This window comes from Paroedura picta, chromosome 3 (genome assembly GCF_049243985.1).
Source record: "Paroedura picta isolate Pp20150507F chromosome 3, Ppicta_v3.0, whole genome shotgun sequence".
NCBI lineage: Eukaryota > Metazoa > Chordata > Lepidosauria > Squamata > Gekkonidae > Paroedura > Paroedura picta.
In genome coordinates this window covers 148,809,604-148,828,964 of record NC_135371.1, presented here as the reverse complement: position 1 = coordinate 148,828,964, position 19,361 = coordinate 148,809,604, and the positions used below count along the sequence as shown (strand labels likewise).

The window sequence follows — 19,361 nt, the reverse complement described above, 5'->3', positions numbered from 1 at the left end:
GGCCCTAGGCTATTCCACTTATGTGGCCCTTTCACCTCCCATTTTTAAGTTTGTAAATTACATGAGAGATAATAAAATACATCATTAGCGTGATATATATCAATATGTCAAACGAAACAGGTTGTGATTGGTGTAATAGTGTAATTTTAATTTTGCTAACAATTTGAATACAGGCCCCTCTTGATCTTGAGGCCCTAGGCTGAAGCCTAGTTAGCCTATAGGAAAATCCAGCCCTGCCTGTGGGAATGACCTTCCATGCTCACCTTCATTGTCACTGACAAACAAGCATCTCAGGCTGAAGGGTCTTACCCTAGCCTCCTCCTCCCTGGAGCGATGGTTTGGCATGGGCATGGAATTCTGGGCTGAGGAGACACTCAGGTGCATAATTCCCAGCCTGTATTCTAAAGTGGAGCAGTCCTTGGAGGCCTGTTCTGCATGCTTTTCTTTTCTGGAGAGCCAGTTTGGTGTAGTGGTTAAGAGTGCGGACTTGTAATCTGGCATGCCGGGTTCGATTCTGCACTCCCCCACATGCAGCCAGCTGGGTGACCTTGGGCTTGCCACGGCACTGAGAAAACTGTTCTGACCGGGCAGTGATATCAGGGCTCTCTCAGCCTCACCCACCCCACAGGGTGTCTGTTGTGGGGAGAGGAAAGGGAAGGTGACTGTAAGCCGCTTTGAGCCTCCTTCGGGTAGGGAAAAGCGGCATATAAGAACCAACTCTTCTTCTTCTTCTTCTTCTTCTTCTTCTTCTTCTTCTTCTTCTTCTTCTTCTTCTTCTTCTTCTTCTTCTTTTCCCTTGGAACCAGTGGTTAGAGCACTGGACGAGGAGTGGGAAGGCATTGGTTGAAATCAGCCCTCAGCATGAAGCTTATTGGGTGACTTCGGCCCAGCTGACAACACAGGCTTGTTCTGAGGATGGGATGCAAGAAAGGGGGAACATTGCCTGCTCTCCTGGGCTTCTTAGAGAAAGTGGGAGGATACCCCCACTGTGAGCCATAGAGAGGCATTTGCTTTGCACTGGTTCTTAGGCACAGAATAATCTCCTCAATGGAACCAGGATTTCTTAACTTTCAGCACATCTCCTCCAACGTCTTAGGGTTTAAGCCTAAGGTCCCAGCCTTTTATTTCAATTATAAGGTATGACTCCACTAAGTCTGTTCTATATACGCTGCCTATAATCGTCAACCACCACTTCCTTTGTAAAGATGCAGTGAAAGAGAGAGAGAGAGAGAGAGAGAGAGACAGAGAGAGAGAGGGAGGGAGAGAGAGACAGAGAGAGACAGAGAGAGAGAGATAGCGGCCTCATTCCAGTGATGAGAGGTGCAGTAAGAATCAAGCTGGCTTAGACTCAGCGGCATTCGTCCCCTCCCCCATTTCTCTCCAGCTGCTGCAGAGGTTGTCCTCCCTGCAATACTTGCCCCTTCTGCTGCTAGCCCTTCTGTGTACGCAAGATACACCTTTGAAAGAGCACTTGCACATGCAGAGAGCCTCCGTGGTGGCCTGAGAGAAGCATGAAGGAGACCACCTCATAGGATCCAAGCCATAATCTTGAGAACGTATCCTGAGAGGCGATAGCAGAACTAAAGAAGCTGTTGCCTCACATGTTAGCATCTTGGTGGCACCCTCTTCACCCAGAAGCAGAGACTTCTGGCCTTCAGTTCTGTCCATAAATTTCCTAGCTCCCCCTTTTCATTCTGAGCTGCTGCCCACTTTATCACCAGAGGACAGGAGAGAGAGCGAGAGAAATGTCACTCATGGATGCATACTTTGTTCCACATGCAATTAAAGACTACTTTTAAGGGGAGGCGCATCTGCTCATCTTACCCGCTGCTCCTGGCAGGACACAAACGTTTGGAATCCAGGTGCCACCCCAAATCCCAGCTGGTCAATGAAGGGCGGCTCGTCTTGGCTGTGGATCTGTACCTTAATCCCGGCTTCAAATGATGTCTCATCTGTGGCACAGAGACACAGAAGTAGAGAGGGAACTCAGATGAATGCAAAAGAAACCCTCTAGTTTAGTGATTCCCCAGTGTGAGTGTCATGCAGGGTTACCAACTCCAGGTGGATCCTGGAGTTCTCCCAGAATTGCAACAGATCTCTAGACTAGGGAGATCAGTTCCCCTGAAGGAAATGGCATGTTCAGATGGTGGACAGTGGCAGGCAGTTTGAGCTCCCTCTCCTCCCTCTCCTCCCCTAACTCCACCTTCCCCAAGAACCGCCCCCCTAAGCCTCCTGGAATTTCCCAAGCCAGAGTGTCCTGAACCCAAGAGTCATGGGGGCTGCTAAGATGTTCCTTGGTGCCCCCTTGCTCTTTTACATCTCCTCGTTAAAGGAAAGGGCCCTTTCTGTCTTTCCTCCCCTTCACTGGAGTGGGAGATGCTTCAGAAGAGCTGAGAGGCATTCCCTTTGACCCTTTGGAGAGGGCCCATTCAGAAAGAGCTACTTCCAACATAGGAAAGTGCTTGGGTTTTATGAATACTTGCAACATTTTGAGATGGGGCCCAGCCCACATAGTAGCTGTTTTGTGATTGGCTCCATCCACCCTAGGCAGCCATGGTGCCCACTATCTGCTATCGATATTTCGAACTTGCTCACAGGATTGATAAAATGGAGCCGGGGAGAATGATGCTTTAAACCATTTTGGGTTCCAATAGGGGAAGAAAAATGGGCTATAAATATGTAAATAAGTATGCTGGAAAGCAGATGTCACCCTTTATTTTGCTCCTTAACGTCTTGTTCATAGTCTTCCAGGGATCATAATTCCCAGACAGGCCCTTATCCCAAAACATCCCCCAAAGAGACTTTTGCCCTGGAACTCCAACCCCACCATAGTTTTGACAGCATAGCTCCTGACTCGTCTCTAACAATGATCAAGGCTATTTGTAGATAAGAAGCAGCTCTTGCATTGTGGTTGACAAGCTGGTTGCCATGGCAAGCGTCAGAGGACAAAAAAGGGGGATCTAGTCAGAGAAAGGGATGAGGGAGGGAGGGATGTGAGGCCTGGGATGCAAGGTAAGCCTAGAACAATAATGAAGCAGAGAGAAGCTTAGTGGCTTGAGAAATAGGGCATGGAGAACGTGGTAAGGGTGTGGTGTGGTGAATTGGAGTTCACAGCAAGAAAAGAATATCTGGCATGCCAAAGATCAGTGCATGGCCATACATGATGGAAAGATCTAACATGGCAAGGGGGCAACATAGGATAGAGGATTTGCAGCTGTGTCCCAAAGAGGGATAGTCCAAGCTCATCAGATCTCTGAAGCTCAGTAGGGTCATCACCATGTAGTATTTGACTGGAAGACCACCAAGATTAGCTGCACAGAGGCAGGTAATGGCAAACTACCTCTGAATATCTGTTGCCTTGAAAACCCTATGGGGTCCCCATAAGTCTGTTGCACTTTCCTCCACCACCCAAAGAGGGGATCTGGGGAAGAGAAGAACTAATGAATGATTAGTGAGGTCAGTAATATGTCCTACCTGTTTCTCCCCAAACAGGAAGATACTCATCTTGCTGAATGTCCAGCATGATCTCCAAGCCATTGCCAGTTCCCCCCTTCATAGTGAGGAGTGGTGGCTTTCCAGACTGGCCCGAGTTAAATGTGTAGCACTTCCCGTAGCGTGTGAACACCTGAGAAGGAAACAAGAAAGGATTAGACCAGGAATGAGAAGCTTCCAGTGGAACTCAGCTAGGTCTGTTAGCAGCTACTCAGCAGCAGATCACAGCAAGGGGCACTGGAACAGTAATGTGCCTGATATAACCATCCCCAAGGAAGATCTCTTGCTGCACGGATTCAGCACCAGGGATAGCTCTCTGCCCTTTATGGTTTCCCTGAAAGGCCATTCCCAGGGGAAGAGGGACATACTTGTGTCATGGGGATGCAAGAAGCAGCACCTTATCTCAGTGGTTTTCAAACTTTTTGGAGCCTATTTCTAAATTTACAGGACTCTTCAGGACTCAGGTAAAGTAGCTTTGCACTCTGTTCCCCCTCCCAAACGAAAAATGCTGAAGACAAACAGCTGTTAATACCAAGGAGGTTTATAATTCATTTTCCATGTTGGGTATGTATAGGTATACAACATCCCTGAGCAATGTATTTCATGGCCATTTCACACATTATTATGCAGAGGCAAACCCAAACTGTGCCATTCAGCTTCCCAGAACCTCCTCTCCTGGCTTATCCTGTTCCTTCTCCTGCCCCCTGGCCTTGTGACCCAACTGTGAGCAATTTGTGACCCATGCTTGACTTTGAGAACCACTGCTTCATCTAGGAGGAATGCGGGACATGATGGATTACAGCAGGGATGGGCAAACTGTGACTCTCCAAATGTCCACGGACTAAAATTACCATGAGCCCTTGCCAGCAGGTCATCATGATCATGCTTGCAGGGGCACATGGTAATTGTAGTCCATGGACATCTAGAGATCCACAGTTTTCTCTTCCTTGTCCTGTGGCTTAGAGCAGGGGTAGTCAACCTGTGGTCCTCCAGATGTCCATGGATGACAATTACCATGAGCCCCTGCCAGCAAACGCTGGCAGGGGCACATGGTAATTGTAGTCCATGGACATCTGCAGGATCACAGGTTGATTACCACTGGCTTAGAGGATAATGCAAGCAGAGGGGGAAATGAAGGCTGAGGGGCTCAAGCACCTGAGCTGCAGAATCACTAGTTGCATCCCTCTCTTAAAGAGGGACTCTTTCAGCCATGCTGGTATTTACACTCAACTAGGTAATTAATCATTTGCAGATGCTCAGATAATGGTCCTTGCCAGGCAATTTGTGTAACAAATAAGTAAGGTAGTCAGATTTGGCAGCTGCTGCCTAAGGAATGCTAAATGTTTTGTAGATACCAGCTGAGCTCTTCCATCCCATCCATCCCTGTGCAGTGGGTACATATGAGCGAAATTCTTAAGTCAATAAAGCGGAGCTCAGACTGGGGAAAGATTTATCCAGCTGTGCAAAGTAAGTTCGCAGCATTGCCAGGCATATAGCCAAGGCATAGCTTATAGCTTCCCCCCGATCCAAGCCCATTATCTTTTAAAGCTGTGCAAGGCCTGATCTCTTGGGAGAAGGAGGAGGAATCAGTTGCTAGGGAAGATTCTCCCTCTCTTCCAATTCAGGTTTTGCATAGCTTGCATTTTCACTCCCTTTCAAGTCAGTGCAATAGCTGCATGTTTCTTTTCCTTGATTAATCCATCATGGCAGGTGGGTTTATTTTTTTTAAAAAGCTTTTCAAAATAACACAGCCATCAATTTGTAATTTGCGGAGATGTGCATTGTCACAGCACAGTCCTAAGCAGAGTGACAGCTGTCCAAATCCATTGAAACCCTTGGGCTAACAAGGTTGCACCTCCGTTTAGGATTGCCAGGATGTCCATCAGGGACTTAGTGGGTCCTGCATTTGCATATATGATCTGTCATCAGCCAAGCAAGCCCTTGAGTGAGCAAGCTTAAGCAGCATCTCTTCACGTTTATTCAGTCGGGTTTACTCCCAGGAAAGTGTTCATAGGATTGCATGATAAGAAGTCCCCCATTTTCCACATTACCCTCAGCTCTGTTGCAAGGCAAATATTTTGGTATCCCTTATTCCAGGGGTCCCCAACCTTTTTATCACTGGGGACCGGTCAACGCTTGACAATTTTACTGAGGCCCGGGGGGGGAGGAGTAGTCTTTTGTTGAGGGACGTTACCGCCGCCTGAGCCCCTGCTCAACTTGCTTTCCCGCCGGCACCCCTGACTTCCTGCTGCCCGCTGGGGGGCAGTGCCAGCAGCAGCTGTGCAGTGCCATGCTGAGGGGGAGCCCCAGCCATGGCGGCTGCTGGAGAGCACCAAAGGTGAGCTGGTGGCAGAGTGGCAGGGCAGCCCCTGAGGCAGTAGCTGTGGAGGAGGACGAGGAGGAACTGCGGCCCAGGACCAACTGATCTACGGACCAGTACCGGTCCCAGACCGGGGGTTGGGGAACACTGCCTTATTCCCCTGTTGGTTTTTTGTCAACTGAATATGGTTGAAACAACTGAGCACGTGTTACTTCATTGTTTCTTTTATAAGGATATTCATTTCTGATATAATAAAATCAGAGTCCAGTAGCACATTTAAGACCAACGAAGATTTATTTGAGGTGTGAGCTTTCAAGTACAAGCTCACGCCTTGAATAAATCTTTGTTGGTCTTAAAGGTGCTACTGGACTCTGATTTTATTGTGCTACTTCAGACCAACATGGCTACTCATTTGAATCTATCATTTCCGATATATTAGTCTCATTTTATCCTAGTTTCCAGGTAGAGCGGATACATTTTATGCATCCATTCTTGCAATTTGCCTTAATGAAATCTTGCTTAAGATGGACAACTTCTGTACTTTGGCTTAGTCAGTAAGGAAGCAGATGCTTCAGTCTTTCTGTTAACCACTTTGCATTTGGTGTTTAATAAAGTTAAGAATTTTTGGGGGAGGGGGTATTTGTGTTTAGCTTGTGCTCTTATGTTGGATCTTGGATCATACTAAGTGACCTTAATTGTAAGAATTCCTATTATGCACCACTATAATTTTGGTCTGAATGAGCGTAAATAAACATTGATTGATTGATATGCACCACTATGCCCTTCCCCATTCCCGCAGTAAATAAGAGAGCAATATTTGGTTGTCCAGCTCTCCTGGACCCCAAACTAGAGTCCATCTCCCTCTGTCCACCCCTCAAGACAGAAGCATTTCACTTAAATACCTATTTTGACTTTGATCAACATTATGTTCAAACCTACATTATAAAACCAAAATTAATTTGGAAATCAACTCACACCAGATGTATATAGTAAACTTTATGGGAGGAATAATGTTTGGGTATGCACACACATTCACACAACACTTAAAAATAAAGCACAGGAATGAAATTTTGTTTATGCAAATGCCTGTCAACATAAATGCTATGAAAGAGGCAGTAACATTGTTAGTTTTTAATACAGAGATAGAATCTGTAGCTTTTATTACTTAAGGAGCATTTGCCAATATGACAGGCCTTCACTTGTGTAGTCTGAAGTTTTGAAGTTACTTCTCTAAAGAAGTGTGACCAATGCTTAAAAGAAATTTTCCAGTAAATATTGGCTTGTACCATTGTGAGTGTTCCTTTAATCTCTGGCTCTTAATTTCAGAATCCCCCCATCTCTGATTCCCCTATTCCTGGACACCACCATTAAACTCTCCTTGGCTAAAGAAAGAGCTGAGAATTTTAAACTAATAAGGACGAAGAATCAAAGTATCCACAATGATAATGATAGAGCTGGCTCTCTGTAGATTTATGTGCATTCCAAAATCCCTGAGTGCATGAACTGATTGAGGCTATTTATTTACATCACCTTTAACATGCCTTTCTCCAGCAAGGAGACCTGACCATGATACCGTTCAAGCATGTTTCAATTTTTCTGTAAGCTGCTTTGGGACCCTTAAAGGGAGAAAAGCAGGTTAAACTATTTTAAATAAACATTTCAATGCATCAGGCTGCAACCACCTTATGGCAACCTATTGCAGGATTTTCAAGGCAAGATTCAAGGTAGTTTGCCATTGGCAGAGTAAACTCCATCTTCCTTCATAGTCTCCCATCCAAGTGCTGATCATACTTTACCCTGCTTAGTTTCCAAGCTTTAGCAAGCCCCAACTCATCTGGGCAATTCAGGCTGCTACAGTATGGGTACTACTTATTTGGAGGAGTCTCAAAGTGGCTTACAGTCGCCTTCCCTTTCCTCTCTCCACAACAGACACCCTGTGAGAGAGGTGACGCTGAGAGAGCCCTGATATCACTGCTTGGTCAGAACAGGTGTATTAGCGCCATGGCAAGCTCAAGGTCACCCAGCTGGCTGCATGTGGGGGAGTGCGGAATCAAAACCAGCCTGCCAGATTAGAAGTCCACACTCCTAACCACTACACCAAGCTGGCTCTTGTTATAGTTTCTTTTTTCTGAATCAGGATCAATCCAAATTAACCAGCACCAATTTGTATCACCTCCCCCCCCCAGCTACTTTTATAGCTGACTGATGGAGAAGTCCTATGATCTGACCTCCAACATACTGTACTGTAGAGTAAACAACCAGCCACGGCCACACAACTCAGAAGATCCACAACAACCAGTTGATTCCATCCATGAAAGCCTTCCATGATGCTTTGGGCTGATCCTGCGTTGAGCAGGGGATTGGACTAGATGGCCTGTATGGCCCCTTCCATCTCTATGATTCTGGAATTCTGTGATTCTGTGATTCGTACTGCAGAGTTTGCCGCCCCCCCCCTTCAGGGAATTCTTTGATACTTAATCCCCAGCCTTGGGTGTGGCCAAGTGCGAGAGAGGACATTCTGCTAATTACATAGTCTGAAGTGGAAGCAAATGAAGCTTCCCAGGTCTCCAAGTGTGTGGGTTGTGAATCATTAAAACACCATTCAGATTTCAGTACAGTACTTGAGATGCACAAGCAGGAATCCAGATCTTCGTTAAGACAAATGAATATCCTTATACAGTTCATGAATATAGAAAGCCTTATTTGTTTTCATCCCTCAAGGTAGTTAAACTGAAATGAATGTCCCAGCATTGCCATTTCCTCTGCTTTTGGAAAAGTGACAGGAAGGAGCAAAGACAGTGGATCTTGACAAGAGTACTGAGATGACAAATCACTTGGAAGGAAAGTTGAGATCTGCTACTGTTTCCACGGATCCATTCCAAGACCCCCAACACTGGGGCATTTCCAAGTTTATGGCAACTCTACAAATGCCCACCAATCATACAATGGCATGTTGATTATTGCCACCACCCCCATACAACACAGAGACAAAAGTAGCCATCTGCACCAACCACGGATACTAGCGCCCTACCTGTCCTCTGATCATCTGGCCACAGTGATCCATGCAACAGTCACTTCCAGGCTAGACTACTGTAACTCATTCTATACGAGCCTACCCTTAGCTTTGACCAGGAAATTACAGCTGGTACAAAATGTGGCAGCAAGGGTCCTCTCTGGTACAGCTTGGAGGGCCCATATTCAGCCAGTGCTATGTCATCTGCACTGGTTACCAGTCTGTTTCCAGATCAAGTTTAGGGTTTTGATTTTAACTTTTAAGGCTATACATGGCTTGGGACCTGTGTATCTGCGGGACCACTTGCCTGCCTATGTCCCCTGCAGGGCACTCCATTCTGCGGGTATGAATCTACTGGTCGTCACGGGCCCCCGGGTCATTCACCTGGGCTTGACCCACCCTGGTGGAATGAGCTCCCAGAAGAGCTAAGGGCCCTGCCCAAGTTATCAGCTTTCCTCAGGGCCTGTAAGACAGAGCTCTTCTGCCAGGCATATGGTTGAGGCTGGGCTGAGGTCCCGGAGTTATCATCAGTGGATCCCCTAGAATTAGAATTAGAACAAGACCCTCGCTCCTATGGAAAGAACTCTGACTGCTGCTGGGCATGGGAGAAGAGATAGGGTACTACTTCATAGAACTGCCATCTTTTAATGCATTGGGGACTTGTGGGCTGGGTGGTTTTATTCTTTATATTTATTCTTTTATTGTAAACCGCCGTGAGTCTTTGAGAGCGGTGGTATATAAGTCAAAATCTGAATGATTGAATGAATGAATGAATGAATGAATGAATAGTGCCCACTGATGCAGCTGATGTCCTCCCCCACCCCCTCCTGACTTCAACTCACTGCTGCCCACATGCAGGACACAACAAGAGCAGCAAAAAAAGGAACGCAGCCGAAGATGGGGGGGGAGGGGAGAGCATTAGCTGCATCAGCCTGCACTGGTTGGCTTCTTCTATCTCTCTATGTTGAGGGGGGTAACATAGCTTCCCCTCCCCAAACCAGTAGATGGAACCAGTAAAGCCTTGGACAAACACATACCGGGAAACCCTGTAGGCATACCAGAGAGTGGCTCATTGTTCACATTGGCAGCCCCACATGTCAGTCAATTTAGTCAGCAATGCCCCTCCCCACACCACCAACCTGTGATATCAGGGCTCTCTCAGCCTCACCCACCTCACAGGGTGTCTGTTGTGGGGAGAGGAAAGGGAAGGCGACTGTAAGCCACTTTGAGCCTCCTTCGGGTAGAAAAAGTGGCATATAAGAACCAACTCTTTCTTCTTCTTCTTCTTCTTCTTCTTCTTCTTCTTCTTCTTCTTCTTCTTCTTCTTCTTCTTCTTCTTCTTCTTCTTCTTCTTCTTCTTCTTCTTCTTCTTCTTCTTCTTCTTCTTCCCGGGAAACTACAGACCAGTGAGTCTGACCTCTGTTGTGATATTAAAGGGAGATATTAAAGGGAGCAATCTGCAAACGTCTGGAGGACAATTTGGTGATCCAAGGAAGTCAGCATGGATATGTCTCCAACAGGTCTTGCCAGACCAACCTGGTTTCCTTTTTTGACCAAGTAACAGGTTTGCTGGATCGGGGAAATTCGGCTGATGTCATTTACTTGGATTTTAGTAAAGCTTTTGACAAGGTTCCCCATGATGTTCTGATGGATAAGTTGAAGGACTGCAATCTGGATTTTCAGATAGTTAAGTGGATAGGGAATTGGTTAGAGAACCGCACTCAAAGAGTTGTTGTCAATGGTGTTTCATCAGAATGGAGGGAGGTGAGTAGCGGGGTACCTCAGGGCTCGGTGCTCGGCCCGGTACTTTTTAACATATTTATTAATGATCTAGATGAGGGGGTGGAGGGACTACTCATCAAGTTTGCCGATGACACCAAATTGGGAGGACTGGCAAATACTCCGGAAGATAGAGACAGAGTTCAACGAGATCTGAACACAATGGAAAAATGGGCAAATGAGAACAAGATGCAATTTAATAAAGATAAGTGTAAAGTTCTGCATCTGGGTCAGAAAAATGAAAAGCATGCCTACTGGATGAGGGATGTGCTTCTAGGTAACACTGTATGTGAACGAGACCTTGGGGTACTTGTGGATTGTAAACTAAAATGAGCAGGCAGTGTGATGCAGCGGTAAAAAAGGCGAATGCCATTTTGGGCTGTATCAACAGGGGCATCACATCAAAATCACAAGATGTCATAGTCCCATTGTATACGGCACTGGTCAGACCACACCTGGAATACTGTGTGCAGTTCTGGATGCCTCACTTCAAGAAGGACGTAGATAAAATTGAAAGGGTACAGAGGAGAGCTACGAAGATGATCTGGGGCCAAGGGACCAAGCCCTATGAAGATAGGTTGAAGGAGGTCAGTTTGGGAGGGTGGACTCCATAGCATTCTATTCCCTCCCCACCCTAAATCCAGCCCTCTCCTGGCTCCACCCACAAGGTCTCCCGATTTTTCCCAACCCAGAACTGACAACGCTATTCCCAAGCCAGCGTTGGCCCTGGCAGCCCTACCCAGTGAAGCACTACCACAGTCTGGCACACCTTCAGATCTGATGACTTAACTTGAAGCTGTGTTGGCATCAGCCCTAGTTTCCAGGCCAAGCTATTCAGGCGGAGGGAGTAAGGTGGAGCTCTGGGGATCATGCATTAGAGTAGGAGTCCCTCTAAACCGCTCTCATCACTTGATATGTGTATTCAGGAGAAGCCATTGAAGGGCATGGAAGTGGAGACAAAAGAGGGAGGAATAGTTTATATTATTGTTTGTATTATTTTATTTTTTGCTTAATTTATAGCCTGCCTTTCTTGTTGAGGCAGACAGTGGTTGTCAAATTTTTAAACACAATGCAGTAGGAATACAACTATAGAAAAAAAGGGCATCTAAAGCATGATGCACCAAAAGGTAGAAAGTGAACCCACAAAGGAAGACCGCATCTGCTCATTCCAGTGACCAACTGAATTCCATGTAATTTCCCCCCAGGTATCTTCCCTGGGCCTGTTGTGAAGACTTGCACTGAGATTGCAGTTGCAGGAACTCAAGCACAAGAAGAAGCAGAAGAGTTGGTTCTTATATGCCACTTTTCTCTACCCGAAGGAGTCTCAAAGCAGCTTACAATCGCCTTCCCTTTCCTCTCCCCACAACAGACACCCTGTGAGGGAGGTGAGGCTGAGAGGGCCCTGATGTCACTGCTTGGTCAGAACAGTTTTATCAGTGCTGTGGCAAGCCCAAGGTCACCCAGCTGGTTGCATGTGGGGAAGGAGCAGGGAATCACATCCAGTTTGCCAGATTAGAAGTCCATGCTCCTAACCACTACACCAAGCTGGCTGACTGATTTTGATTGGCTGTGACATGTGGGAAGTAAGGACTTTCGGCTTTCCTCAGCTCCTAAAAACTCAGGGGGTACCAATTTGCCCCACTGAGACAAATGCTGTGTCCTCCATTAATACCTCCAAAATTCCCAGGGGGTAACTAGTATCATTGGAGCTCTTTCACTTTGGGAAAATGGCTCAGGGGGAAGGCTTAACCTTATTATCTTCCTGTGGCATAATTTTATTGCGGCATGATTTTTTATGGACTCAAATCTACTTTGTCAAGCACATGAAGTACTATTTCCACTGGTGGACAAAGCAAATGTCCTTGATCTGCATATTTTATACAGCTTGCTGAAGTCAGCTTTTCTCCACATAGAAGGTTTCCCCCCTGAATGCAGCCAGTGGAGAAGATGCTTTTAAGGGTCAACTCAGGAATGACATTAATCTTCTTCTGCATTACAGAATGCTTGGCAAGGTATTGAACATTCTGCTAACAGTAAAACAAAGCAATACTTGATGAAGGTATGTGAGGTTGGTGGGGCTGCTCTTCAGCCATGCATGTTCATGTTCACTTGAAGGCTGCAATATGAACTTTTACGTGAGGCAAGGGCACCAAAGAGTTAACATCTCAGAGCTAGAGCCATTTCCAGTGGCATGTTCCATATGGTCAATGGCCGGTCCTCTGATGATGTGAAAGATGGACGCTGCTTCTACCTTGAGATGCTGTAGGAGCAGGTGGCTTTAAGAAGGCTTTCTCAACCAGGGTTTCATGAAACCCTGGGGCTTTTTGACGTCCCTGTTAAGCAGTTATGGGTGATATGACCATATATGGTCATATTGACCTGTTCCCTTTCCCAATGGCCAATGATGGGTCTGGAGGGGGTGGGGAGGGGAGGGGCCCCAGTTGAGCGTGTACACAACTCTGCTTCCCAACCATATTCAGCATGATCCCACCAATTCTGGGATTCTGAAGAATGTGTCAGGGGTTTCTCAATGCTAAAAAAGTTGAGAAAGGGACGTCTAACGTGGAAAATTTTCCAAAGTAGGATATGGTGGTAGAAAGTGCTGACAAACACGACAAGCAGAGGTGGTTTGCTGTTGTCTGTTTCTGTGTGGACCATGGATTTCCTGGATGGTCTCCCATCCAAATATTCACTAGGGCTGACCTTGTTCAACTTCCAATTTCCGAGGGATGTAGGCCAGCCTGATTCATCCAGTCAGGTTATAGCAGTATATACTTTCCAATTATGACTGAATTCCTTAAGAAGGATGGGATACCTGCAGGCAACACGAGGTGCTGCTCTGTTTTGATCCCTATCATCCTCAGCTACAACCTCAGGCCAGTCCAGAACAGAACCAGCAGTTACTTTTATAAGATTTGGTTCCTCCACCTGCTATTACAGAAGCATAAGTCATAGTGGAAAAGGAAGCAGGCTGGACTGTAACCTATGGCACTCTTTCTAATATGTACTTAGAGTATTTATCTAGGGTTTGGCTCCTTGCCTTGTACTGTAATTTGGTGTCTTGTCTTCTACTTTCATTCATTTTCATTATGGCCTGCCATGAGTTAATGCATACTCTTTTTTTTTTGTCTGCATTGTCTTTAATTCAATTGATCAATCATTATTTATTTACGGTCATTCAGACCAAAATTCAAATACATGCAATTAAAAACTAAGACAATTTAAAAAGAGAAAAAACTGTAATAGTACTATAATTTTTTTTAAAAGATCTGACAACATAAAAACTTTAAGATGTTACATTCAATATTTAAAATATAGTTTAAGTTGCCAGTGACAATTGGCTCTTTGTACTTCTGAAATTGGATCAGAGAGAAATTTTCTGATCCACATACATCGTACGCAATTTCATGGCGGCAGTGCAAAATTTAGCTGTGCTGAGAGTTATTTGCCTGTCTTTGTCTTGAAGCAGCACCTTGACTTTCTCCTTTGGGGAAGATCTTGGGTAGGTGTTCAAAACTGGCTGAATAAAGTTACATCTGATGGCATCGTAAATGGGGCAGAACAGAAGCACATGTTCGTCTGACTCTATCCATCCGCTGGCACAAGGACAGAGTCACTGAGCAAGGGGTTTTTTTTGTAACGCCCCTCCAACACAGCTGTAGGTAGAGCTGAGCATCTCGCTTCAGTGAAGGCCCTTCTATGGGTGTTAAGTTCTAGGTCTGACAGATATGGGGCTGGAACAAGCTTGTATTGGATCCTATCTGGACACAGAAACTCTGGTGTTTTGGCTAGATCGCTTTGCCATCTAATGTCCTTGACCCTTTGTTTAATTATGGATTTAGCTTGATCTTGGTGTAAGTTGTTGTTCCATAAAGCCAAGCTGTGATAGCTTGCGCTTCACAGTTTTTAGCCAAATTGACTGAAATTTGTCTCTTAAGATCAAAGCAGACAATCGCTTCGGGTCGTAGGTTAGCTTCAGCCAATAGAGGATCTTCCACACTTTGCATACCTGTTTCCAATCCCACTCTAGCATTTGAAATGCACATGGGGAGCTGGGTGGTCTTCCTTAGAAATGTTGACTGCACCCTTTCCAGTAACATCACACTAGATGTTGGGGCTCCTGAAAAGGAGCCATATAGCAGCTGAGAAAGTGTCTTGGCTCTGTAGAGCTCTAGGGCAGCTGGCACAAATCTTTCCCCTTGGTTCGATAGAATTTGACAATGCTGTTAGCCGATCTTTGGGCTTGCTCAGCAGCATATTGAAAGTGAGCAGTCCTGGCACATGAAGATTGTAATACAACTCCCAGGTACTTGAACCTACTGACTTCTTCAATTTTATAGTTGTCTAGTTTCCAAATTTTTGGTTTTGTCCTTTTGCCGAAAACCATGACCTTTGTCTTTTGGTTGTTCACTTGGAGTTGTTCTTCTTTACAGTAACTGCTAAGCCTCCTTAGCATTCTTTTGAGTCCAGTGCAGTTCTGGAAAGGAAAACTACGTCATCAGCATAAAGGAGAATAGGAACAGGACAATGGGCTAAAGTAGGAGGATGAAATTTTTTGTTCTGGAATGATTTAATTATACCGTTTATGTAAATATTAAACAGAGTAGGGGCTGAGATGCCTAACTCCTTTGGTGACATTAATGGGATTGGTAAGATGACCTTGGTTACTGCAACACGAGGTGCTGCTCTGTTTTGATCCCTATCATCCTCAGCTACAACCTCAGGCCAGTCCAGAACAGGGCCAGCAGTTACTTTTATTGTTGTGCCCTGGTGTAATAATTTAATAAGGGCAAGAAGACATCGATCAATAGAAGAGTTCTCTAATTTCTTCCAGAGGCGAGATCTAGAGATAGAATCGAAGGCATAGAGAGCAGATTTTGCAGAGATGTATTTTTCTGCTACGTGTTGATTAGTCAAACTATGATTGATGGTGGAGGCACCTTCTCTGAAACCAGCTTGTTCGGACCCTATCAGGCCTTCCTGCTCGATCCAACTCGAGAGCTTCTCTAGTACATGCTTAGCATATAACTTGCTGGGGATACTCAATAGGCTGATAGGGCGATAGTTTTTTGGGTCGCTTCATTTGCTAGTCTTATGAAAGAGTACAGCCACCGCTGTCAGCCAACAGCTAGGAATATGACCTGAGGAATTAATAAATGTAAAAAGAGTAGCTAATACTGGGATCCACCATCTTAAAACCCGTGGCGCCGCGGACTAAATAATGCGGTAAGGGCTAAGGGGGAGGAGTTAGGGTGGGCTCTGTCCATGATGAGGAAGGGTGCCGATTGGCCCCTTCCTCCGGACTGACTATCGGAGGGCCCAATCGGCCGCCCACCACCAAGGGAGCTACCACGAGCCGCGTGCAGCATGGCTCACTGTCGCTCCCTGCCCGCCGGCCTGCCTGCTCGGGGGCCGCGCGCTGCCCCGCTAGCGCCTGCTGTATTGCAGCTACAGCAGGCTTAATTACTAGTTCTCCATAATTCTTTAGAAAGTTCAGGGGGGATCCCATCCAGCCCCGGGGCTTTGCCTCCCTTTAACTGATTAATAAATGATTTTACTTCATTTTGAGTGACTGGGGGCCATGCTGGAAGCCCCTCCAGTGTGCTCAGTTGGTTCATTTCCGAAGAATCATGATAAAGGTTTTGGAAGTGAGTGACCCACTTTTGTGGGGGAATGCATAGTCCAGTAGGCGTTCTGCCACTTGATTTCACCTCCGATGTCAGCTTCCAAAAGAGAGTGGTGTTCTTATTCCTCACAGACTGAATTAAGGACTATCAGAGCTCAAGACTGTATTTTTTTTCCTTTTTACAAGCTAATAGGTTTTTATAGTTTTTCTTAAGATTTAAAATTTGTGAAGGCTCGTTATTCAAAGATCCAGCTCCATGTTCAGTATAATGTTTGTAAGCGGCTCTCAGATCTTTCTTGGATTTGATACAGTCCTTATCGAACCAAGGCTTACCAAAACAGCCCATTGTCCGACTATATTGGGTGTTTTCTCGGGTCAGGACAGACTTCAACTTGTCAGTGAGTGCAGCATACAAGGAAAGAGGGTTCTGGCAAGAACGAGGCACTGGAAACCTCTTGCGCTGTTCCTTTAAGTTGTCCGAAACTAACATTTTTTTAAACCGATTCATCTAGTTGAGGAGGCCATCTTATCCAGCATCCAGTGTGTTCCATTAGAGCAATTGGGGGGAAGTGTGCAGGTTCATATTGGAAGTGTTGGTCAGGGGGAGAGAAATGAAGGAGAAGAGGGAGGGGATCCCCTTCTAAGTAGGGAAGCACTTGAAAGTCACTGACTGACCTGCCGAAAATTGCATCGGTCAGCATATTGTCTTTAATTTGGTAATCCTAGCCCTACTGCATTGTTCACTAGATGTCTTGTAAGCGCTGTCCAAATGCATTTTGCAGTCCAGCCTGAGCCTCAGCAAGACAGATAAATGTTTGCCGAGCCCCTGTGCTGTGATCAGATTTTGCCACCTGCTGGCCATATGTATTTCATGTTTCTTCCCAGCCATAAGAAGCCAAAACCACAAGCCAAATTCTATGCTTTGATAACAAAGCGGTAGAGAAACAGAATATGCACAATCCTAAACAGTGTCCTATCTTAGTGTTGTATCTACTGGAGACATTAAAATGAAAAAAACTATCATAACTTTGAAAAGAATAAGTTTTTTATTCCTTCAGACAGCCAAGGGCGAAGGACGGGGCCAAATTCCATTCTCCATCGCAAAAGAAATATGTCAAAACAGCCATTCTGCAAATGGTGCGATTCAAAGCCCTGCACATCTGACTATACAATTAAGGTTGCCCACAGGCCTTGCAAAAATGTCCTGTCCCTGCAGACTCCATCTGCAGATATTGACAATTGAAGCTTTCCATGGCATGGGGTTTTAAAAAATTATTCTTCTTTAAAAACCCACCTGATAATTATTGCAGATAAAAGTGATATTAAAGGATCAGCAAGAAGGACCAGTTTGATCCTTGGTACCCATTGTACAACCCCCACCTCTGTTACAGGCAGCCATGTCCAGGGACCCTCCCCTGAACTCACAGTGGTAATGTTGTGGGGGCCACAGTGCTTGCCCTGGAAGTGGCAGGAGAGCAGCATTTCCTCTCCAGCAAGCTCCAGGTGGACTGCTCTGCAGAAATGGAGGTGGCAGAAAGTGGAGGAAGTTCAGCAGGTTCCTCAGCCAGAGACATCTTGTGTGGCAGGCACTAAGTGGACGTTTTTGTTGAGAAGTTCCAGCCAGCAGCCACTTAGGTGGAAGTCTGCACAGCTTATGCACCATAGGAGGAGTGGGTCCGTGTTGTAAAGAGTGACAGCTGGAAAAGTGAGGTTGCAGGAATAGAATAGATGCACCATGTGTGGACATGTCAGGAGATAATGGATGCGGTTGGGGAACCAGGTGAAGAACAACACCAAGGAGGTTAGGAAAGCCACAAGCCTGAAGGCCTAGTGAGGGTATGATAGGTACACCAAGAAGATGTGGAAGAGTCCATGGAGCTTGGTTTGCTCCAAGAAAAAAAAAGGGGGGGGTCCATGATGCGGCCAGCCCAGCTGCTTTCCATGGAGGCAAGAAGAAGGGAGGGAAAACCCTTGAATGAGCCCTCTTGGTTAGAAGCTCATTTCCTGCTCTTTCCTAATCTCTGGCTTGTCTGGCACCTTTTCCACAGAGAAAGAGATGCTCAGAGGGGTCAGCAGCTCCCTTGAGTAGGGTCTTACTGGTTTCACAGAGAAGGAGGAAAAGGAGGAGGCAAAAGCATGTCTAGGGAACAGCCTGTCTCCAGCATCCCAAGCCACCTGGAGTGTGCCAGAGCTCAGGCAGAAAAGGTAGTGAGGGGGGAGATAGTATGGAAAGGAAAACAAGGACAAAGAGAGAGAGAGAGAGAGAGGCAGGCAGGCAGGCAGACAGACAGTATGGATGAAGTTGGTAGGAAATGACCTCTGACAGACAGCAAGAGAAGCCAGACTGCAGTCCAATGGAACGAAGAGCTAGCCTTTCAACTGACCCCAGGCTTTACTCTCTGTTATACACGCCCATGGACCACATTGGAACAGTCCCGCCAGTATGGCACATGCAGACAAACTCCACACTGGGGCTGGCTTGCTTGGAAATGGGTGCAGACATATCCCTGCCTTTTGCTTCTGCCTGGGCATGGGAATGCATGTCCTTGTGCTCTTGCAGGCACAGGACGGCCTCCCTGGTGACCGAAAGGGCATGTGTGAGTATGCGCATGCCTCTGTGCATGCAAATGGCAAGAGCCGCAGGTCAAGGACAGCTGAACAATGGCAGCAGGGAAGATGCTACTGCCGCACGCTCGGAAAGCAGGCCAGCGAGAGAGATGCCCACAGTTCAGACTTACTGAGCCACTTCCCCAGTGCAAAACCGAGATACCTTAGTGCTTCTCTTTGGCAACTTAGATGAGAGACCCAGGGAACTGGAAAGTGCCCAACAGCTCTGCTGATCCAGCCCCGTGCCCTGGAACACGATTCTCTGGCCCAGGAACTGCAAAGGCCATTTGGGATTTAGGAACCCACATGAGACCCAAGGCGGGATTCACTGTATTGCTCAGGGTTGTAACTCATTAGGTCTCCAGCCCAATGGAATGCCTTGCTTGCAGGGCCTAGCAGTGGCTTTGCAACATCCCTAATCGTGATGTGGCTGATCAAGAGGAATGCTGCTACTTTATTAGGTATACACCAGGACTTGGGCATCAGGAAGAGGTTCTGAAATGCCTTCACAGTGACAGCTCACA

The 19,361-nt window shown here is 46.2% G+C and overlaps 1 protein-coding gene across 1 annotated transcript in view; it reads right to left on the bottom strand.

Moving 5' to 3' along the window:
- The window catches only part of ASIC1 (acid sensing ion channel subunit 1), a 211,367-nt gene that overhangs the window by 15,358 nt on the left and 176,648 nt on the right, over nt 1-19,361 (bottom strand). Inside the window, exons 4-5 of the mRNA XM_077328618.1 lie at nt 3,475-3,625; nt 1,825-1,952 (exon numbers count right to left, since the gene is read on the bottom strand). Coding sequence (XP_077184733.1) covers nt 1,825-1,952; nt 3,475-3,625 — 279 coding nt within the window. The remainder of the gene's footprint in view (nt 1-1,824; nt 1,953-3,474; nt 3,626-19,361) is intronic.